The following is a 22,788-nucleotide window of genomic DNA, read 5'->3' as shown; positions in this document are numbered from 1 at the left end:
CTATTCTGGAATGCAATGCTTTTTCCTCTGACTTTGATAAATTCCATTTAAGTTTTTTCTTTCTTCATATTGAATGAATAATCCTGTGTATAGCTTATTTGTATAGTTTTTCTTCCTTTTTTTTTGGCATATTATCTCCCCATTAGGCTGTAAGCTCTTGTGGTCAGGGATTATCTTTTGCCTTTTCTTGTATCCTTAGCATTTAGCATAGTGCCTGGCACATGCTGGCATTTAACAAACATTTACTGATTGAATGATTGATTGTGTCATTTAACAAAGAGTTTCTTAATTAGTGGCTTTTCTTTGGTGCTGGTGAAATTCTGTATCAATGAAGCTTTGGAATTTGATAACAACATGTCTGGATGAATTGAAATTTGTATTTCTTTGTATTGACATCTCTACATCCACTCTGTGTTCTATCACTTAATATCAGTAATTCTAGGAACATTTGTAATGCGTTTCCCTGAATAATAGCTGTCAAGTTCTCTGGTCTCTCTCTGCCTTTCTCCTTTTATTTTTTCAAGGAAGTTCAATTACTTGTTATCTCTCTAAACTCTGCCATCTGGTTCTAACATCTGTAATTGTAACATCTTCTTTTTCTTTTTTGAACGTAAAAAAAATCAATCAACACAAACATTTTAATACACGAAGAACAGAAGATTGTCCATGAAAATGTGAAATTACGTAGTTTGTTTTTTTTAAATATGTTACATTTACCATATTAGTACTGTAGCAATGCTCTCCTGCTAGTCTGTGGGCCCTTCTAACTTCTTTCTGCTTTCTTCTGTGTATTTTTTAATGTTTCATTGATGCTTTTTTCTTTTTTTTTTATCTTTATTACTACCTGCCAGGTTTCCCAAATCTCAAATACATATCCTTGTAACAAAAAGGATAATGAGGCAAAATAAATCCACATGTAGCAAAAAGCTATGTCTCCCGTACTCTCATTCCCCACCCCTCTATCCAACAAATGAAAGGTATGTCTCATTACCAGTATTCTGAAGTCAGAATTGTCACTGCATTGATCAGAGTTCTAAAATCTTTCAAGGGTGTTTTCCCCTACTCATCTGTACATTTTTCTCTTGGTTCTGTTCACTTCATTTACACAGGTTTACATAAGTCTTCCCAGGTTTATTTGAATCCCACCCTTTCATCATTTTTGATGGTGTGGTAATGTTCCATTAAATTCATACAGCATAATTTGCTCAGGACACCAGTTGATAGGCACCCACTTTTTTTTTCATTTTTGCTTAAACATAAAGTTGTGCCATGCATAATTTGTGTGTGTGTGTATGTGTATGTGTGTGTGTATGTGTGTGTATGTGTGTGTGTGTGTGTGTGTGTGTGTGTGTGTACCTTGCTGCTTTGATTGGTATGACACTATGTATAAATTAATTTAGATCTGTCATTTTTGTCGTATTATCATGGTCCAAACATCAACAATTAATATCTCATAAATTATTTCTTTATTTCTGTATAAATTGTTTTGTAATGGAACTCATATTATATCCTGAACATATCTTGGTATTAGACACCCAGATATTTTATATGTTCAGTTGTTATTACAAGTAGGCTCTCATTCTTTTTTTCTTCCTGCTGCATCTTGTTAGTAATTTAAAGAAAGCCCGATGCTTTTGTGGGTTCATTTTATATCTTACTCTACCAAAGTTATTGTTTCAATTGTTTTTTTAGTTGAATCTCTAGGGTTCATTCATTTGCAAATAGCAACAATTTTCTTTCTTCTTTGCCTGTACTTGTTCATTTAATTTATCTGAGCTTGTTACAATAGCTAGCATTTGTAGAACTGTATCAAATGATAGTGGTGACAATGGAAGTCTTTGCTTTATTCCTGATTTTATTGGAATGACCTCTAGCATTTCTCCATTAGAGATAATGCTAGCTCTTGGCTTTGGATGGATATTATTTACCATATGAAGGAAGGGTCCATTTATTAATATGCTTTTTAGTGTTTTGAACATAAATAATTGTACTTTGTAAAAAAAAAAAGACATTTCTGTACCTCTTGATATAATTATGTGCTTTGTATTATTTTTATGATTTTACATGGTCTGCTTTGGTTATAATTGTCCCAATGTTGAACTAATGCAGCATTCTTGTTATGAATCCAACCTAGTCATAGTGTATAATCATTGGGAGAGTGTTCAAGCCTTCTTTCAGATATGTTTTCTTTTGATCTTGTAGAGCTGATTCTTCCTATTTGTTGTCTATCATAACAATTTTCTCCTTGGTTCCATGTTTTTATTCCATTTTTCATACAATTTCCCTATATTGTTTATTTTTATTATTCTCTCGTGTCCCCTGATACAGAATGTAACTCCTGAAAAGTAGGGCTCTTTTTTTCACATTTTAGAGTTTCTATTCCCTAGCACAATGCCTGGCCCATGGTAGACATTTAAGAAATCCTTGTTGGGGGGACGGAGCCAAGATGGCAGAGTGAAAGCAGTGACTTGCTTGAGCTCTCCTCCAAACCCCTCCAAATACTCATAAAAAATGGCTCTAAACAAATTCTGAAGCAGCAGACCCCACAAAAAGACAGAGTGAAACAAATTTCCAGCCCAAGACAATTTGGTTGATTGATCAGAAAGGTGTATCACGCTGGGCTGGGAGCTCAGCCAGCACAGCGTGGCTTGGGTATGCAGGCTGCAGCTAACCTGGAGCAGGCCTCAAGAGGACTGAATCGCAGGCAGCTGTGGCGGTTTCCAGACTCCTCAATCCACCAATGCCAAAGACAACTTAGAAGGTCAGTGGGAAAAGTCTGTTTCTGTCGGTGCTGAGAAAGGAAGGCGGGGTTTCAACTGCATTCCCCAAGAGTATGGCCCTGGGAGGGGGGGGACAGCTGCTTCCCAAGCTTCCGGCCCACAGACTGAGGGGGAATCCAGTGGCTGACCAGAGAGGGACTGCAGGGATCTCTTTGCCAGTGCTGAGGCAGGAATCTCTTGCTTTGCCCCTGTTTGGATCTGGGTCACAGTTCTGGGTAGTGGTGCTGGGGTGAGGAGGAGTGCTGGCTTGGTGGAGCTTGTGGTGGCTGTGGAGAGGAACCCCTTCTCACAGTTACAGGACAGGAAAGGAGTAAACACCTCGCCCCTTATCATACCACCTTGGAAGAACTGAAAATTTACAGGTCCCTACAAGTATCTCTGAAAACAGCTGTACAAACCCCCGAAGCTTGGGACAGTACATTCTCCACATTGGAAGCATATTCGTACCTTAATAAAGAGTGTAAAACTCAAATAATTGGCTGGGATTATGAGCAAGCAGTGCAAAAAGAGTCAGACCATAGAATCTTACTTTGGTGAAAAAGAAGATGAAAATATACAACCAGAAGAAGACAACAAAGTCAGAGCTCCTACATCCAAAGCCTCTAAGAAAAATATGAATCAGTCCCAGGCCTTGGAAGAGCTCAAAAGGGATCTTGAGAAGCAAGTAAAGGAAGTAGAGGAAAAACTGAGAGTGATGCAAGGAAATCATGAAAAACAAGTCAACAGCCTGCTAAAGGAGACCCAAAAAAATACTGAAGAAAATAACACCTTAAAAAATAGCCTAACCCAAATGGCAAAAGAGGTCCAAAAAGCCAATGAGGAGAAGAATGCCCTAAAAAGAAAAATTGGCCAAATGGAAAAGGAAGTCTAAAAGCTTACTGAAGAAAATACTTCCTTAAAAATTAGAATAGAGCAATTGGAAGATAGTGACTTTATGAGAAATCACGACACAGTAGAACAAATCCAAAAGAATGAAAAATTAGAAAACAATGTGAAATATCTCATTGGAAAAACAACTGACCTGGAAAATAGATCCAGGAGAGAGAATTTAAAAATTATTGGACTCTCTGAAAGCCATGATCAAAAAAAGAGCCTAGACATCATCTTTCAAGAAATTATCAAGGAAAACTGCCCTGATATAGTAGAACCAGAGGGCAAAATAGAAATTGAAAGAATCCAAAGATCTCCTCCTGAAAGAGATCCCCAAAGGAAAACTCCTAGGAATATTGTAGCCAAATTCCAGAGTTCCTAGGTCAAGGAGAAAATATTACAAGCTGCCAGAAGGAAACAATTCAAGTACTGTGGAAACACAATCATGATAACACAAGATTTAGCAGCTTCTACATTAAAGGACCACAGGGCATGGAATATAATATTCTGGAGGGTGAAGGAGATAGGATTACAACCAAGAATCACCTACCCAGCAAAACTGAGTATAATCCTTCAGGGGAAAAATTGGTCATTCAGTGAAATAGAGGGCTTTCAAACATTCTTGATGAAAAGACCAGAGCTGAATAGAAAATTTGACTTTTCAAATACAGGACTCCAGTGGAACATGAAGAGGTAAACAGGAAAGAGAAATCATAAGAGACTTATTCAGATTGAACTGTTTACATTCCTGCATAGAAAGATGATATTTATAACTCATGAGACCTTTGTCAGTATTAGGGTACTTGGAGGAAAAAAATTACATTTTTGTATATGTAGATAGATAAATAGAGAGCACAGGGTGAGCTGAAGAAGTAAATACTTCTGAGGAGAGACAGGGTCAAAAGAAAGAACAGAATAAATGGGAGGGCAGGATAGGATTAAGGGAAATAGAGTTAGTTTTTCACAACATGTCTACTATGGATGTGTTTTGCATAACTGCACATGTACAACTTATATTGAGTTGCTTGCCTTTTCAATGAGGGTGAGTGGGAATGGAGGAAGAGAGAAAATTTGAAACTTAAAGTTTTAAAAATATATGTTTAAAAAAATGTTTTCACATGCTACTGGGAAATAAGAAATACAGGAAATGGGGTACAGAAGTCTATCCTGCCCTACAGGAAAATAGAAGGGGAAGGGGATAAGAGAAGGGGAGAGAGATAGAAGAGAGGACAGACTAAGGGAAGGGATATTCAGAATGCATGCCATCTTGTGGTGGGGGGAGGAGGGAGATGGGGTGAAAATTTGGAACTCAAAAACTTGTGGAAGGGAATGTTGAAAACTAAAAATAAATAAATTTGTATTAAAAAAATGCTGGTTGATTGACTAGTGTGTCATTTTCAAGTAAAGACAAATCTTTCATTATTAATTAGCACATTGGTTCCTACTTCATTTCCCATAATTACTATTTGAGTTGAGGTACCTAATGCTAATTCCAGTTTTGTATCAGAAAATTGTTTAAAGCTATTTTGTTCTATTTTATATCTGATGACTTCTGGTCATGATTTCTTAATTCATAACATTTGTTCATCATTCAAGAGTGTGATTCCTCCTTACCTCCTCACTTGTTGTCTTTTCCTTTTTCTTGCTGGGGAGATTTTTTTTTTAAGTTCATTCTTTAAAAAAAAAATTAAATTCAGTAAAGATTTATTAAGTGCCTATCGTGTGTCAGGCACTGAGCTAAACAATGGGAATACAAGCCCACAAAAGGAACTTGGCATAGGAGCATCTTGTTGGAGAAGCTGAAACTCAGCTTACATGGAAAGTGGAGAGTGAGCTGGAAAGGTCAGGGCTTCCCTCTGTAAAGGAAAACTATTGGAGGAGTTTAACATTCCACCCTCCAGCCCTTGGATCAAAGGGAGAGGAGGCTGAGGGAGTTGTTTTGTTGGGTTTTTTTGGGGGGGTGGAGTATACAGGGCTAAGGAGGCAGCATGGGTTGAGATTGGAAATGATCAACTTATCCTGGGAGGTGCACCATGTTCTGTGGAGTTGAACTCAGGCAAAACTGCAGGGGATTGAGCTGAAAGTCCAAATCCCGCCCTCTCTAAAGGAGAGTTTTAGGAGGAGTTCAGTGCTCCACATTTTTCTCTTCTTTTCCTATTTTTCCCTTAAATTTGAGATGGTTTCTTATGGTAAATGTTGGGGTACTGGGCTTTGTTATGTGACCTTATACTCCATTATCTAGTTGGGATTGTTGGCATGACTATTTTGCAAAGAACCCCAAGTTCATGCTTCCTCTGTGTGACTGATGCCTGTGCTCCAATTGTCTCAGACCACTGAAAACACTACTTCAGAATTCCATAGGTTTGTGAAATCCTGAAAGTACACAACATTTGCTAGTGCTGCTGAATGAATCATCTTATTCTAAATTCCATCTCATCCTCCTTAAGAGCGTCCCTGACCACTGTAGCCTGAAGTGTCCTCTCCTTTCTCTGAACTTTTACAAACACTTGGCTGTGCATTTAATTCATCATGTGGCATTCCTTCCCTGCTGCCTTCACATTTGACTTAAATCTTTTTTATTGATCTTTTCTCACATTTATGTCTTGTTTCCCCAAATGGATTGAAAATGTCTTGAAGTCAGGGATAAAGCCTTGTGCTCCTTTGCATCCCCCAAACATCTGGTCCATTGACTTGTGCAGAATTCTATCAGAATCTTTTAAATTGAAATGAATAAAATGAATGACCTAAATAAGAGATTTTTGGAAGACTCACATTTTGAAGTGAATTTTAATAGTAACAGTCATAACAGTAGGTAACATTTACGTAGCACTTTTAAGGTTTGCAAAGAGTTTTCTGTATATACCATTTGATTCTCCCAACAACCCGAGGAGGCAGGTAGTATCTTTGTACTCATTTTATAGATGAACAAAATGAAGCAGACAGAGGTCAAGTGACTACCCAGGATCACACAGCTGGTAGTATATCAGGTTAGATTCACACTCAGGTCTTTCTCAGTTCAAGTTCAGCCCTCTCTCCACTAGACATTTAGCTTATAAGTAGTCTGGGAAATTGAATTGTCTCTCCATGTAGTATGCATGGAACACTTATTCTCATTATTCTCTCCAAAGGCCCCATTGTGTTTAACACATAATGTCTGATAAGGCTGACAATTTGTTATTTATTCTGTACTGGTAATGAAACATTTCCATAGGGTCCCATTCAGTCCCTAGTGTCTGTACTTGGCACTTTGTCCCACAGGTCTACTTTCATCATGTAGCATTGGGTACCATAGTTATTTGTGTTGGGATCTTATCTCTTGGCCTTTAAGCTCCACAAGGACAGGGACCTAGTCTCAGCTAACCTTTGTATTTCCTGCAGTGCCCACCAGAGAGCTCTGCTCAAGAAGGTAATTAAGATGTATTGTTTATTCCATTTCCTGAATCCACCAGCTGTTTTCCATTTCTCTGCTTCATATCCTGCTTAACCAGACTGAAACATGAATACGGAAATGGCCATTTAATAGCCTAAAGTCAAATGATCAGTTTTCTAATTCTAGCCATCTTTGTCACAAACATACCTGATTATGGCTGACTTGGTTCATTGTTGGCCATGGCAGTATTCTCTCTGTTGTTTGTATTTTCTTATTGTTTGACTTTTCTTAGAGATTGATTTGACCTGCCACATCAGTTTAAGCAAACAAGCTTGTTTGTACTTGCCTGATACAACTTCAGCTGATATACTGTGTTAAAATGGTCTCCTTGGCTCCCTGCAAACCTCTGGTTCCCAGCCCGTGGGCTGCAGAATTATGGAAAAAAGTCCACAAATCCATCCAGGAATCATAAGAAGCAAATACACTTAGCAGAATGAATGAATGGTGTGTCTTGGCCATTTGGCCTAGAGTTACAGTTATGAGATACTTTGCCTCGATTTCTTCATTTGTGAAATGGGGGTAATAATACATGCCTCCCCGGTGATTGTGAGGATTTAAGATGACAATTCATGAAAAGCCCTGAATAAACGACAGCTGTTGTTGTTGTTGTTGTTATTGTTAGAGTTATTTCACCAATCTAGAAGAATCAGACATTTTGCTAGTGTGAATCACTACTGTTTTGGGAGCTCCCTCTGCCTACAAACGTCACAGTGTTTCTGTGACACAGTAAAGTTGCCTGAATCACAGAGAGCTTATGTAACATGTCCATGGCCACAGAAGCTAGTGTGTGTCTAAGGAAGAATTTTAACTCAGGCCGTCCTGACTCTAAGCCCAATGCTCTGTCCACATCATTATCCCAGTTCTGTCATTGTTTCAGTTGTTGTTGATATAAAATTCCCAATCCTAGAAGAGATTGAGAGCCACAGCTGTGTACAAAAAGAGCCAATCAATTGACTGATTTCTTTTATTTTTCTGTGATTGTTTTGATGTTGGGGAAAAATAGCTTCTATTTCAGTTATCCCTTGATCTCTACTTTTAAAAAAATCACCACATTTTCAGACCAACACCAAAGGAATTGCTTTTTTTTTTTTAACTCTAAAGATGTGATTTTTAACACTCTAATTTATAACCAGGAAAATTCTTCTGTCGCTGCTATGTCTCTACCCATATTATTTATGACTGACCTCATATAAAGTAAAATCCTTGACCTTCTTCAATCCAGGCAAAAATGGCATCTGGATGGTATGTTGTATAAACTAGACTTATACAGGCTGAGAAGAGCTGAATTCAAATCCCACCTGATACTTACAAGCTGTGTGACCATGGAAAAATCCCTTTACCTTTCTCAGCCTCAGTTAACTCCTCATCAAATGGATCTGCTAGCCTCCAAGGCCTGTGACAGCCTCTATGATCTTATGATTCTGTGGTCCTTATTTACATTTTTTTGGCAAGTGGGGTTAAGTGACCTGCCCAGGGTCACATAGCTAGTAAGTGTCAGGTGTTTGGTCTGAGGCCGCATTTGAACTCAGGTCCTCCTGACATCAGGGCCGGTGCTCTATCCACTGTGCCACCTAGCTGCCCCCTACATTTTCTTAGCAGGCACAAACTGGGCAATGAGAAAGGACAGTGTAGATTCAGAGTGTAGAGTGCACTGTTTGCTTCCAAAGCTCAATGTATTTGTTCCATGTGAGAAATCAATGAAAGATGCTCATAGGGGCCTGCCTGATCTCATGAGCTTTTGTAAAACTGAGTGTGGTGGGAGAAGAGTCTCTTTGGGAAGGAATGAGTAACTGAAAGCCAAGAAGCTCCCATGTCTCGTAATTCAGGGCTCCATCCCTGATCTTCTCATCATTGCCGAGGTAACAGAGCACAGCTCAGTTAAGTCAACTCTTTCACACTAGTTCATCCAGGTTGCTGTTTATTGGAGAGCATTTCACATTGGAAAATATCCATTTCTATAAGTGTTCTGTGTTTTCTCTCACTGTCAAATGGACAGTAAAGGTTCTCCAGTAAAGGTTCACATGCAGTTGTTTATAAATACCCATAATAGGCAAATTAAAACTGCTTTTCAAGGTCACAGGGTGTTACAACTAGAGAAGCTTTTAGAACTCAATTAGAACGTTTCCCTCATTTTACATATGGGAAAACTAAGGCCTAGAGAGGAAAATTATCTGTCCAAGGTCATACAACTAATTAATAGACCTGGGACTCAAACCAATTGAGGAACCCCATGTCACCACAAAATATCTTCAAGTATTTTTATTTATTTTATTTTTAAAATGTTTTTAATGATTTTTTTTCTGTTTCTTGTATCACCATAGCTATCCCAAACACCCAATATGACAGAGCATTTTTTACAGAGGAAAAAAACAATCAGCACAACTGAACAGTGCATTGGAAAAGTCTGAAAACCTGAGCCATGTGTAACACCTGCAGATCCCACTTGATCATTATGCTCTTGTCACATTGGCTTGTTTTCTTGGGGGAGCCATTGTTCTTTCTATTTGCATTGTTGTAGTTACTCTGTATGCATCATTTTCTTGGCTCTGCTGACTTCATTCTCTATCGGTTCAAATGGATCTTTCTGTGCCTCTCTGAATGTGTCACATGCATCGTTTCTTAAAGCATGGAAGTATTCTGTGATATTTACACACCACAATTTGTAGTCATTTCCCACAACCTCTTCAGTGTAAACTGTTTCCTTTTTTTTTGTCATTTTTTCCCCAGTTGGAAGGGTATGAGGTGAAAGCTCATGGTTGTTCTGATGGGCATTTCTCTTATTAGTAATGTGGAGAATTTTTTCGTGTGTTTATGAATACTTTGCAGTTCTTCTTTAGAGGACTGTTCAAATCCTTTGACCATTTATCTCTTCGGGAATGACTATTAGTCATCTATATATTTCTTAATTGTTTGTATAGCTTGGATAATAAGCCCTTATCAGAGAAATTTCATATGTGGGGTTTTTCCCCATTTGAACACTTTTCTTCTTATGCCAGAATCATTAATTTTGTCTGTGCAGAACTTTTCAGTTTCAAGTCATCAAAGTTTTTTATCTTATCTTTTGCAATTGCCTCTTTCTCTTGTTTGGGTAAGGGTACATTTTCCACCCTTAACTGTGAGACATATATGATCTGATTTTCTTTTTATTTTTTGAATAGTGTGATCTTTAACATTAAGGGACACGATAGCTATCATTCTGCACCTTAAGGGCTGCCAAGCAAAAGGAACTTGAATGAGTGAATGCGGTAGCATTTCTTAATGCCCTGCTTAAGCTTTAATTCATCCAGGATAAGCCCCCTCAGATCCTTTAACTGACCTTCCTATGGCAAGAATGTGAAACTCTTCATGATCCAGGTTGCCCTTTCTGGACCATATATATCCCATTAAGTGCCAGGTTTATTCAAAATTCAGCAAAGAGTTATTAAATTCTCATTGGGCTTAAGGCTCTATGCTAGGAATTGGTGATACAAAGAAAACTAGGTGGTTGTAGTCTTGCCCTCAAGGGTCTTACACTTTACTGGGGTAAAATATGGTTGAACATAGATCAGTGTAATACAAGACATGGAGTGATAGGGGCCAAGGAAGGATCCATCTAATTGCTCTGTCAGGAGACATCTGAGCATGGAGGGTGCACCTATAATTCTTATCAGTTCTCTGATCCTGGGCTACTCTTCCTTCTTTTTCTTAACAGTTTCCACCCAAGAGTTGGTCTTAGGTGACAGTTAAACACACAATATGTCTGCTGCTGTTCAGGACCCTCTGAAATCAAGAAGCTTCTGCTGGTACCTCCTTGCTACCCCATTAATTTAGTCCTGTAGACTAAAATGTCCAAATGGGATGAAAGGTGCTCGAGAATGAAATGCCAGAGACACAAAGGGAAACAACTGCAATGAAGAGGAAGGGGGATTTCTCTGATGAAACCAATGTACTGTGCAAGGAATTCCCCAGACAACTTGGATTTTTTAAACAAAATCGACAGAAGATGGAAGCAAAGCCAGGTAGCAGAGCATGAGTGCGCAGAGAAAGGTAGCTAGCATGACGAAGGGTCAGGAGTCCATGCAATATGAGAATCAAGTGCAGGAAATGGACACATTTAACCTGGAGAAGAGAAGACTGAGAGGAAGAGGAAAATGAATGAGGTCTTCAGGTGTCTAACAGACTGTCTCTGTGGAGCAGGGATTAGGCTTATTGTTTGGCCCAAGAGGACAGACCCTGGGGCAGTGCTGTGAGGTAAACTGAGGCCAGTGTCTGAGAAAGAATTTTTAATCATTAAGAGGGCCCGAGTTCAAATTTGACCCTAGATACTTACTAGCTATGTGACCCTGGGAAAGTCACTTAACTCTGCTGGCCTCATTTTCCTCATCTGTACAATGAGCTGGAGAAGGAAATGGCAAACCACTCCAAGAAAACTCCAAATGGGGTCATGAGGAGTCAGATACGAGTGAAATAACTGAACAGCCACTTAAAGAGATAACCAAGGGATTCCACTGAAGTTAAATTCAAGTAGGTAAAGTGATGGCCAGGTTGGGAGATTCTTTCCATGCCTTATAAAGACAGACTGCTTTAACTCCTTTGCTTTTTTCTGCATTTTTTATCTGAGGGGTAGAGCAAAATCTGCCCCATACAAGGCATGTATTGTGACCTTGAGTACATGCAGGAAAGGCCTTTGCATTTACAGAATTTTGCCTGAGGACTGGAATAGTTTGTCCTGTGTCAGATACGTACTGCTGCTTTGATTGACAAAATTGTAGCTGGGGATTCTTGGAGCCACACTGGTGAGCCATAGGCATGAGTTACATTTGAGGACCCGTGAGGTTAAGGACAGAACAGACCAAGATGTGCTTTGTGAAGAAGACCCCAAGATTGAATTCAGGCTGCATAAACCCAGGGATTAGTGTCCTAGGCCGCAGGCAAGGTCTGTACACACACACACACACACACACACACACACACACACATACACACACACACACAAGCACATACACACAAGAATATCCATAATGACAGTTAGCCTTTATATAATGCACATCATAAGGGTTATCCGATTTGATCTAACGACAACCCTGGGAGGTAGCTGCCAGTAATAACCCTAAACCTCCATTATACAAATGAGGAAAATGAGGCAAACAGGTTAAGTGACTTGGCCAGGGTCACACAACCTGTAAGTGTCTTAGGTCAGATTTGAACTCAGGTTGTACTGATTTCTAATCCAACCTTCTATCTACTGCATCACCTAGTTGCCTCTTGATGGACACACAAATATGTATGCACATCCATATATAATCACTAATGAATATGGAACACAGATGCAATTTCCTTTAATGATCAATTTTTAATTAGCTGGGAAAGCCCTCTGCAGCATTCTATTTTAGAATGCAGAGAGCTCTCTTCTTGAAATCAGCACAGTTTGATCAGGATGAACTGGAAGCAGACTGACAAAGCTTACATCGTCCTCATCATCTTCAAAGCCAACATTTTCTGCCAAGGACAATTTGTAGCTGGAGTGAGGCAAGCTCCCTGCATTTTGAAGCAGTGGTTGTGTAAGAACAATCAGAGGCCTGCAAGGAGCTGGTAATTCCGTCACATAGAAAAAGATTGTTTGTGTTCCGTGCTATGGGAAGGACATACTTTCCTAGTGCTTACCATGGGTGCAACAGGACAACCCAAAGCACGTGCCTGCTATGGTAGGGCCAGATCCTGAGAATGCATTGTTATGGAAAGTCCAGCATTATCCACTGATAGTGCAACCTGCCCTATGGGATCGGTGGATTGTTTGCCAAAGGTTGGAAGGTCATAAACATGGAGATGGAAGGAACATTGGAAATCCCTGAGTCAGATCCCCTCATTTTACAGCTAAGAAAGCTGAGCCTCAGAGAGTTTAAATGCCTTGCCCAGCTTTGCCCAATGTCAGAGGCATGATTTGAACCTAGGACTTTTTAGCTCCAATTCCAAAACTCTATTCATTACACCACGCCAGACTTTAAAGGTCCTAGCAACCGGTTTCATGTAAGTTAGTGAGTACTGCCTTCTGAGTTTTAACGTGCACTTTGTTGTGGGGTAAAACATGGCAAGAAGTGGGAATCTGGTACTGAGTGGCAATGGAGAACTGGCTGAGTAGTCAGGAAGCCCTGGATTCAGGCCATGTGTCTGATGCATGCTAGCTGGGTGACCTTGGGCAAGTCACTTGTCCTGAGCAGTTTTCTAAGGCTACAAGTGGTAAGTTATTTTTCCATTCTTTTTTTGCTGATGAAGTCACAAATGTGATTAATCCCCCTCTTGCATCCTTATCATCATTATCATCATTCCTTGTGTAGGACTTAATGGTATAATATCCTTAATCTGGAATAGTTTCCCAAAGCAGTTGCATAGATTTAACTTGAAACATTTGGAATATTCAATTCACATTTTAGCCCATAAAGATTAATAGCTCCTTTCAAGAGCATTTGTTTTTGTTTTGTTTTGATTTGATTTTTTTAAGCACACTTGGGATTTCAATGATGATGGTGAACTCCTGGTGGGGAGATTTTCTCTACCAGGGCAGGGGAGAAATTCAGCATCTTAGAGAATTGCTTGGAATAGTGAGAAGATAAATGACTATCCCAAATCACTCAGACTATCTGTGTCAGAGGTAAGATTTGAACCCAGATCTTTGTGGTTGTGAGGCTGGCTCTCTATCTGTGACATGATATTCTGATAGCCAAAAAAGTCCCCAAGAGGTAGGTTAGTGGTGAAAAGTGTGGAAGATGCAAACAGTTCCAGCATTTAAAAAATGAGAGGCTCTACAAGGCAATTACATTAGGCAAAGGCTCTTTGGAAGAGGAAATGTCTCTCGATGTGGCCACTGCTCGTAAGTCTAACAAAATCTACTCTTTTGAAACCATGGCTTTGGAGTCTTCTTTTTTTCCTGGGTAGTCTCACCTTCACTTTTCAGCAGTAGCAGGGGCTGTTCTGCTCCCAAGTGCACTAAGGACAGTTCCCTCTTGCCCCAGCCCAAGGCCATTGGGCGCCTGCCCGATGGAGAGGCCACTGGAGCCCAAGAATGTCAGGCAGTTGTGATGGGCAAACCAGCAGTAAGCCAGGTAGCTCAATGGTTTGTCTTGCCTCTCTGGAAGCCCTCCAAGATGGCCCCCTCCAGGCCTGGGACAGGGGCTGTTTCCGAAAATCCAAACCAGCTGTTCTTTCCCTGCTAGGATTGGGGGAGGAAACAAGTTAGAAGTGTGTCACTTGCTCCCAGGTGGCCTCTCCCTCTGCTTCCTTCCTCCCACTCAGGTTTTCCCATGCTCAGGCTCTGCTCTGGGCAACATCTCAAGGGGGATCCAGCTATTTTCCACAAAGTGATGTATGCCAGACTTAAGAAAGGAAATCCAAGGGATATGTTTGTTCTCACTTGGACATTTTCTATGCAGACATACATATGGCAATTTTGTTCAGCCCCATATGCCAAGGGCCAAGGGAACTTCTGAGATACATTCATTCTCCTCGCTGAGGGCCTCAGGTACACAGTGAGGAAAGCACATACTCTCCCCCTCTTCTTCTGTAGGTTCCACTTTAGTTTTTTTTTTTAGGCAATTGGGGTTAAGTGACTTGCCCAGGGTCACACAGCTAGTAAGTGTCAAGTGTTTGGTCTGAGGTCAGATTTGAACTCAGGTCCTCCTGACTTCAGGGCCGGTGCTCTATCCACTGCACCACCTAGCTGCCCCCTATGTCCCACTTTAGAACCCAGTAGATACCTAGGGGAGGGAGCCAGTAAACTGGTTATATACACCCCCCCCACCGAACCCCCGTTGGATTGTGAGCTCCTTGAGGACAGGCACTGTCTTTTTCCTTTTCCTGTATCCCCAGTGCTTAGTACAGTGCTTGGCATATAGTATGTGCTTAAAACATTTGTGTTGATTATACCTATGATTACTAAGAATAGAAAAACTCTGTTTCCCAATTTAGAGTACACACAGCCCTCCTCTGCTTCCTGCTGGCCTATTATGATGTGAGCAAGGTGCTTAACAAACTATAGATTGACTGATTTTAGTTGGCTGATAAGCTGGACCTGACTACGCATGCCAGAGATTTCAGCAGAGGATCTAGCTCTCTCCAGTCAAGACTTTCAAGTGAGAGCCCTGCTGTTAGGGAAGAGAGGACTGCTAACCCTCCCACCTGGCAGCAGTGTGTCCCTGAGCACGTAGTGCCTCTGTTTCTGTTGTGTTTCCTTTTCCTGATCTTAGAAGAGTGAGTACCCAGAAATCTAACAGATGAGTTTATGATCTTATGAGCTCCTAAAGGTCAGAAGAGCACTCAGAAGTCCCTCAGAACTTAGAGCATGTAGGAGAAGCTGCCTGAGCCAGTAGAAGCAGTATCTAAGTCTGGTGGAGGCCAGCCCTTAGGAACAGCTTGCTTGAGCCAGATGAGAAGTTAATTGATCCATCAACCACACCACTGTGTCCTGCAAGGAGCTAGCCCAGCTATAGGCAAGGGGGAAGCCTGCCTTTGGTGCTGCTCATTCCACTGTTAACATATAGTAACCTTACAGGCCATCAAGACCTCCAGAACAAATGACCTGCTGTCTCATCACATCTCCCACATCTTGTACTTGCAAAGTGTTTTTTTAAACACAAATGTCATACTTTGCCTTTATACCTATTAAATTTCATTTCATTCGGCCCCTTTCCCCCTTAACCGTAGGAGAGGGTGCTCCATGTTTTTCAATCTGTAAATTTCTACTTAAGTCCTACTATATGCACAGCACCATGCTAGATTAGAAGAAGAAGATGAAGAAGGAGAGGGAGGAGGAGGAGAAGCTGAATTCAGAACATTGGGAAGAATGAGAGTTATGATTTTCAAGAGCAAATCCTCCTACCGGGAATTAAACTTTTACCCAAGGCATTAAATATTTACCATCTGGATTAAACTTGAGAAGAACTTAATCAGGGAATGCTTCCTTGCTAGATGTAAGAAAGAGATAGAGAGAGACAGAGACAGAGAGAAACAGAGAGACAGAGACAAAGGAGAAAGAGGAGAGAGAGAGACAGAGAGAAAGACAGAGACAGAGAGAAAGAGAGACAGAGACAGGGATACAGAGACAGAGGAAGGGAGGGAGAGACAGAAACAAAGATGGAAAAACAGAGACAGAGACACAGAGACAGAAAGACAGCTGAAAAGAGACAGAGGGAGATCAGACACAGAGAGAAACACAGACAGAGGTAGAGAGAGAGAGAGGAGAGAGAAACAGAGATAGAGAGCCAGAGGGAGAGAAGGAAGGAGGGAGGGAAAGAGAGAGACAGAGACAAAGAGAAAAGCAGAAAAAGACAGAGATGGAAAGTTAAAAAGAGATAGAGGGAGAGACAGAGAAAAATCTTTCGTTCAGTAAAACCTCTTCAAATAAACTGCCCTTCCTTCAATTAAAAAATCATTGAAATTTTATCTGTGCATGATTTGACTAATGTTTCATGATCCCTCCAGTTATTACTTCTCTTCCCATCCCCAAATTATATGTATATGCGTGTATGAACATAGGTATGTGTGTCTGTACAACAAGGACTGGGGTCACTCACAGAGGTATGGTGATCACCTCCTATTCGTTCTCATCGTTCTTGTTCTAAAGCAATCAGAAGGGATATTTTGGCATTTTTAATTGTTTACTGACATTAGGACTCTCTGTCGGTTAGTCAATTAGCTCTGAACCCCCATGCAGAAATGTTATTATTTAATAAGTTGGACAAACCAGTTTTCTCTTGAACTTTTTCTTCTTTCTGTGTCTGTCTCTGTCTCCCCAATCCCCTACACTTAAATACATATCAAGGTTATTGACTATTCCGTTTATTGACAGTGTGACCAACAACAAAACTGGCATGGATGAGTATTTACAACGTCCCAGTTATTTGGAAAACCCAGCGTAAGTCTCCTTTAACTATCAGCATGCCTGCCGGCTCCTGAATTCCGGAAGCAAAGTCAATCAGGGCGTTCTTTCAGGATACCAATTAAAGTCTCTTAAGAATTTCTTCAGTTTCTTTACAAGAGCTCTCTCAAATGTCTCTCAGTTCTTTCAGGAAATAAGTTTCCTCAATATCTTTTTTTTCTGTTCTCTTTTCAGCCATCCCCATTTCTGAAAGATAGTTTAAATTATCTGACTTCTCACAAACTTCTCAAAGCGCCACAGCTAAATGGTAATTGTCTAGAATTCCATGTTCTATGGGGGAGAAGGTCTCTAAGCAAATTAATAATGTAAAAAAGATTAGATAAACAATGCTCACACCACCTAGCTAAGCCAGCAAAGCAATTACAAGCAGCCATTCATATAAATCAATTGATGTGCCAATTAAAGTCTCCTAATTTATTTATTAGAAAGCAAGTCGCCTAAAGAGATGACCTCTAAGGTCACTTCCAACTTGGAGTGACTCCATCCAGAGTTCTGATTTCAACTGAGGAATCCCAGTGGGCTCTCCACAACTTAGCCTAGTACCACTCACTCTCAGTCTCTAAAGAATGAAGAGTGAATTTATCTTCACGTATTTTATAATTGATCTTGTCTTTCCCATCCTATCCTTCCCCCTTCCTTCACAGTTACAATCTTCAGTTTTATTATTCGTTATCATCTTCTCACCCTCACTTCCACCATGTTTCCTCATATGCCATCACAGCTGATCTTAGATTTTGGAAAGTTCTACTAGTGTGTACGCTCAAGCAGGTCTCTGCTGGACAAATGTCAGGTAGGGGCCCAGTGATGGATTGGGTGTGTCTGCTGTCCAAAATTCAGCCTGTGAAGGGTGGAGAGCTTCATGCTCAGATGATTGACCAATAGATGGCCAATCAGCCACAGCTGCTCATACAGATTGTCTGCTAGGGTATACAATAGTCTTGGAACACCCCTACTGGGAAACCCATAGCTTTGACTATATGGACCTTTGTCAGCAAGGTGATAATCTGCTTTTTAGTATGCTTTCTAGATTTGCTATAGTTTTCCTTCCAAGGAGCAAGGGGCTTTCGATTTCACAGCAGTAGTCACTCTCTGCAGTGATCTTTGAGCCCAAGAATATAAAACATGATACTGCTTCCATTTCTATTTCCGCTCTTTCCCAGGAAGTAGTGGGACCAGTTGCCAAGATCTTGTTTTTTGTTTGTTTATTTGTTTGTTTTTATGTTAAGCTTCAAGCCGGCTTTTACATAGTCATTTTTTATCCTCATTAAGAGGCTTCTTAATTCTTCTTCACTCTCTTCAATTATACTGGTACCATCTCGCACATCTGATATTGCTGACATTTCTCCCAGCAACCTTAACTCTGGCTTTTGATTCAACCTGCCTGGCATTTCAGATGATATGCTCAGCATATAAAGTAAATACATAAGGTGGCAATATACAGTCTTTTACTTTTTTCCAATCTTGAACCAATCAGTCATTCTGTGCTCAGTACAACTGTCGCTTCTTGGCCCGCTTGCAGGTTCTTTGGGAGACAATTAAGATAATATGGCGCTCCCCTCTCTTCAAGAACTCGCCACATTTTGTTGTGATCTACACAGTCAAAACCTTTAGTGTAGTCAGTGAGGCAGAAGTAGACTTTTTTTCTGGAACTCTCTTACTTTCTCCATAACCCAGTGAACACTGGCAATTCGGTTCCAATTCCTCTGCCTCCTCTAAAGCCAGCCTTCTCTTCTGCTAATTCTTGGTTCACATATTGCGGGAAGCTGAGCTTGCTGAACCATAACCATAACCTTGCTGTTCAGCAATTTAACATTCTTTGGCATGGCCCTTTTTTAGGACTGTGATGGAAACTGATCTTTTTCAATCCAATAGTCATTGATGAGTTGTCCAAATTTGTTGGCATATTGAATGCAGCACTTCAACACATCATTTTTTAGGGTTTTAAATAGTTCAGCTGGAATTCCATGACTTTGACTGGCCTTATTGTTAGCAATGCTTTCTAAGGCCCACTTGACTTCATTTTCCAGGATATCTAACTCTATGACAGTAACCACACCATCCTGATTATTGGTGATATTAGATTTTTCTTCTACACTTCTTTTGTGTATTCTTACCACCTCTTCTTAATTGCTTCTGTCAAGCCCCTACCATTTTAGTCTTTTATCATTTTTTTTAGTGAGGCAATCAGGGTTAAGTGACTTGCCCAAGGTCACACAGCTAGTATGTGTCAAGTGCTTGGTCTGAGGCTGGATTTGAACTGAAGTCCTCCTGACTTCAGGGCCAGTGCTCTATCCACTGTGCTGCCTAGCTGCCCCTTTTATCATTTTTTTTATCATTTTTACATGAAACATTCCCTTAATATCTCTAATTTTCTTGAAGGGAACTCTTGTGTTTCCCATTCTATTGCTTTCTTTTATTTTTATTTTTTTTTTGCATCACTCATTTAAGAAAACTTTTTACTATCTCTTTGTTATTCTGCATTCACTTGGGTATATCTTTCCCTTTCTCCTTTCCCTTTTGCTCTCCTTTTTTCCTCAGCTATCTGTAAAGCCCCATCAGACACCATTTTGCTTTCTTGCTCTTTTTTCTCTTTGGAAGGTTTTTTGTTGGTGTTGTCACCTGTACAATATTGTGAACTTCTGTCCATAGCTCTTTCAGCATTCTACCTACCACATCTAACCCATCAAATCTGTTCATCACATCCACTTCTTATTTAGGAGGGATGTTATTTAGGTCAGACCTAGACAGTTTGATGGTTTTCTCTACTTTCTTCAATTTAAGTCTGAATTTTACAATAAGCAGCTCATGATGTGAGCCATGGTCAGCTCCAGGCCTTGTTTTAACTGATTGTATAGAGCTTCTCCATCTTTGACTGCAAAGTATGTGATCAATCTGATTTCGACATTGGCCATCTGGTGATGTCCATGTGTAGAGTCACCTCCTGGGTTTTTGGAAAAGAATGTTTGCTATGACCAGTGAGTTATCTTGCCAAAACTCTATGAGTCTCTTCCATGCTTCATTTTGTACTCCAAGGCCAAACTTGTGTGTTATTCTATTTTTTGATTTCCTACTTTAGCATTCTAGTTCCCTATGAAGAATGTGATATCTTTTTTGAGGGACAGGGGGAGAATTTCTAGAAGATATTGTAGGCCTTCATAGAACTAATTAACCTTTGCCTCTTTATAATTAGTGGTTGGAGCACAGACTTGCATTACTGTGATGTTGAACAGTTTGCTTTGGATTCAAACATATATCATTCTGTTATTGTTGAGATCATACCCCAGTACTGCTTTTCTCACCCTTTTATTGATTGTGAGGGCTACTCCATTTCTTCTAAGGCATTCTCACCCACAGTAGTGGATACAGTGATCACCTGAATTAGATTCACCCATCCTCATCCATTGAAGTTTTCTGACGCCTGAGATGTCAAGGCTTGGCCTTTCCCTCTCCTGTTTGACCACCTCCGTTTACCTGGGTTCATAGATCTTATGTTCCAGGTTTCTAAGCAATATTGATATTGCATATTATTCAGACTTTCCTTTTGTCACCAGACACATCTGCAGCTGAGCTTCCTTTTGGCTTTGGCCCTGATGCTTCATTAACACTGGAGCTACTTTTAGTCTTCTTCTTCTCTTTCCCAGTAGCAAGTTAGACACCTTCTGACCTGAGGAGCTTATCTTCTGATGTCATCTGTTTTATGATTTTAGTGCTGCCTATGGGTTGGTTTCTTTTTTTTTGGCAGAGACACAGGAGTGATTCGCCATTGCCTTCTCCAATGGGTCACCTTTTGTCAGAACTCTCCACTATGATCTCTCTGTCTTGAGTAACCATGTACAGCATAGCTCATAGTTCCATTGAACTGCACAAGCTTCTCCACCATGACAAGTCCATGAACCAGGAGGGACCAAGCATTCACATGCCCTACTGTATTTCATCTCAGAGTTTCTCATTCTGCTCTGTTGCTTCAATAGGTAATGTTTTCAGAGATCTGCATTATCAGTGCATTTATGTCAAGGGATCAGAGGTAGTTACAGATTCCTGGAGCGTAGTGAGAATTGTCTATCCTAATTGGGGGAAAACATTTTGAAATTTTGGCCTGTTCTGGTTTGGGTCTCTTCCCTTTTTCTGCCACCCAATTTTAGTTGTTCCCTAGCAGACTACCTATAACAGTTAACCATTCAGTAACCAGGCCTATGAGGGGTGGAAGGGGAGTGAGAAACTCATGCCAAACTCTTACTTACCCAGATTGAGGTGACTAATGAGATCAGTGGAGAGGAGGAGGAACTTCTGAAATTTTTTATCTAAAAGTATCCTAGCCCTCCCTCCTCCACCCCCTAAACTCTCTGAGATTACTGGGGCCATTTGCCATAAGCTGCTCAAGTCCTGTCCTCCAATGCTCCAACCGCCTCAGACCCATCTCTCAGCCTTCCCTCTAGTGCACTGCCTTCAAGCAGAGGCAGAAGAGGCATTTTGGACAGAGGCTGATGGCTCTACCTCTGCCCTTGATCTCATTCTTTTCATTGTAGGGAGGGTTTTCCTTTTGCGGACCCTATGAAGTAGCTTTTGCCACTTCAATATGGTCTTCCTAATTCCTCTGTCTTGGAACAAACAGAACAAGTCCAATCCTGCTTCCTTGTGACATTTTTTCAAATATCTGAAGCCCATCCTTTGACTCTCAGTATCTTCTCTTCCCCAGGCTTAATATCCCTAGTTCTTTCAAACATTCCTCATTTAACATGAACTCAAGACCATTCACCATCCAGGTAGCCCTCCTCTGGGTACTCTGTAGCTTATCAGCATCCTTCCTAAAACATGGGGTCCAGCCTTGAACATATCGACCCAGACTTGGTTCAGCCGAGGCTGAAGCCAGCAGAGCTACTGCTGCCCTAGTCCTGGGTACCAAGCTTTAATGAATCAGTTCACACTTACTTTCACAATTGGGGCTAGCATTTTACACTGTCAACTCATATTGAGCTTGGATTTCACTAAAGCTTTAAATATTTTCCAGGTGAACTTTCTCTAGCCAAGGGGACAATTTAACATTTATTCCTATTAAATTTCATCTGATTAGGTTCAACCCAGTCAAGATGTTTCTGAAACCTGATTTTGTCAGTCCGTATGCTGACTATGCTTCCAGATATGTGTTATCTGAACATTTCGTAACTGTGGCATCTATGCCTTTATCCAAGTTATTATTATTGTTAATGTTGAAAAGAACATGGTTAAGCACATTAGAAGGCAGGGGCACCCCTTGGAACCCTCTTGCCAAATTGATATCCAACTATTAAAGTCTAACTATTCAATTCAGTTTCAAAATCCACTTGATTATTCCATCTAAGCCGTCTCTCTCTGTCTTTTCCTCAATGAGAGTATTAGGGATTTGGTCTAACGCTTTGTTAGAATCTAAGTTAAATATATCTACAGCAACCCTCCATCAACTAATTGGTAACAAAAGCTGCAAGGAGCTGTCTTGTGACCATCAAATCAACTTTTCAAGTCGAATGCAGTTTCAGTGGGAGATGAGAGAGTTTGGACTTGAGAGTAGAGGAATGGGGTGTAGGAGACACGGAACCTCAATAGAGGGTCTTACTCCCACTGAGTGGGAGCACAAGGCCGGAGGAAGGAGAAACTCAACTGGTATATGGCTGCTGGTCATGGGGATAGTAGATGAGCCATCTGATATCTATTTTAAATAGTTATTTTTCTAGTAAGGTGGCAGATTCAACCGTTCACATCTGCCAAAGAAGTAAAGTGTTCTTGGTTAAAGCGTGTTGATGTTTTGGGCTCAGTGCCAAAGT

The 22,788-nt window shown here is 40.5% G+C and overlaps 1 protein-coding gene across 1 annotated transcript in view; it reads right to left on the bottom strand.

Annotated features, from left to right (window-relative positions):
- Window positions 1–14,080, bottom strand: part of LOC110204381 (receptor-type tyrosine-protein phosphatase epsilon-like) — a 49,702-nt gene extending 35,622 nt beyond the window's left edge. Inside the window, 2 exon segments of the mRNA XM_078150652.1 lie at window positions 12,527–12,597; window positions 13,999–14,080. Coding sequence (XP_078006778.1) covers window positions 12,527–12,597; window positions 13,999–14,080 — 153 coding nt within the window.
- Window positions 14,081–22,788: the final 8,708 nt, after the last annotated feature.

Source organism: Phascolarctos cinereus, unplaced genomic scaffold, assembly GCF_003287225.1.
Source record: "Phascolarctos cinereus isolate Bilbo 61053 unplaced genomic scaffold, phaCin_HiC Scaffold_3;HRSCAF=262, whole genome shotgun sequence".
NCBI lineage: Eukaryota > Metazoa > Chordata > Mammalia > Diprotodontia > Phascolarctidae > Phascolarctos > Phascolarctos cinereus.
The sequence above is the reverse complement of the archived record's forward strand: the minus strand, read 5'-3'. Positions and strand labels throughout refer to the sequence as shown.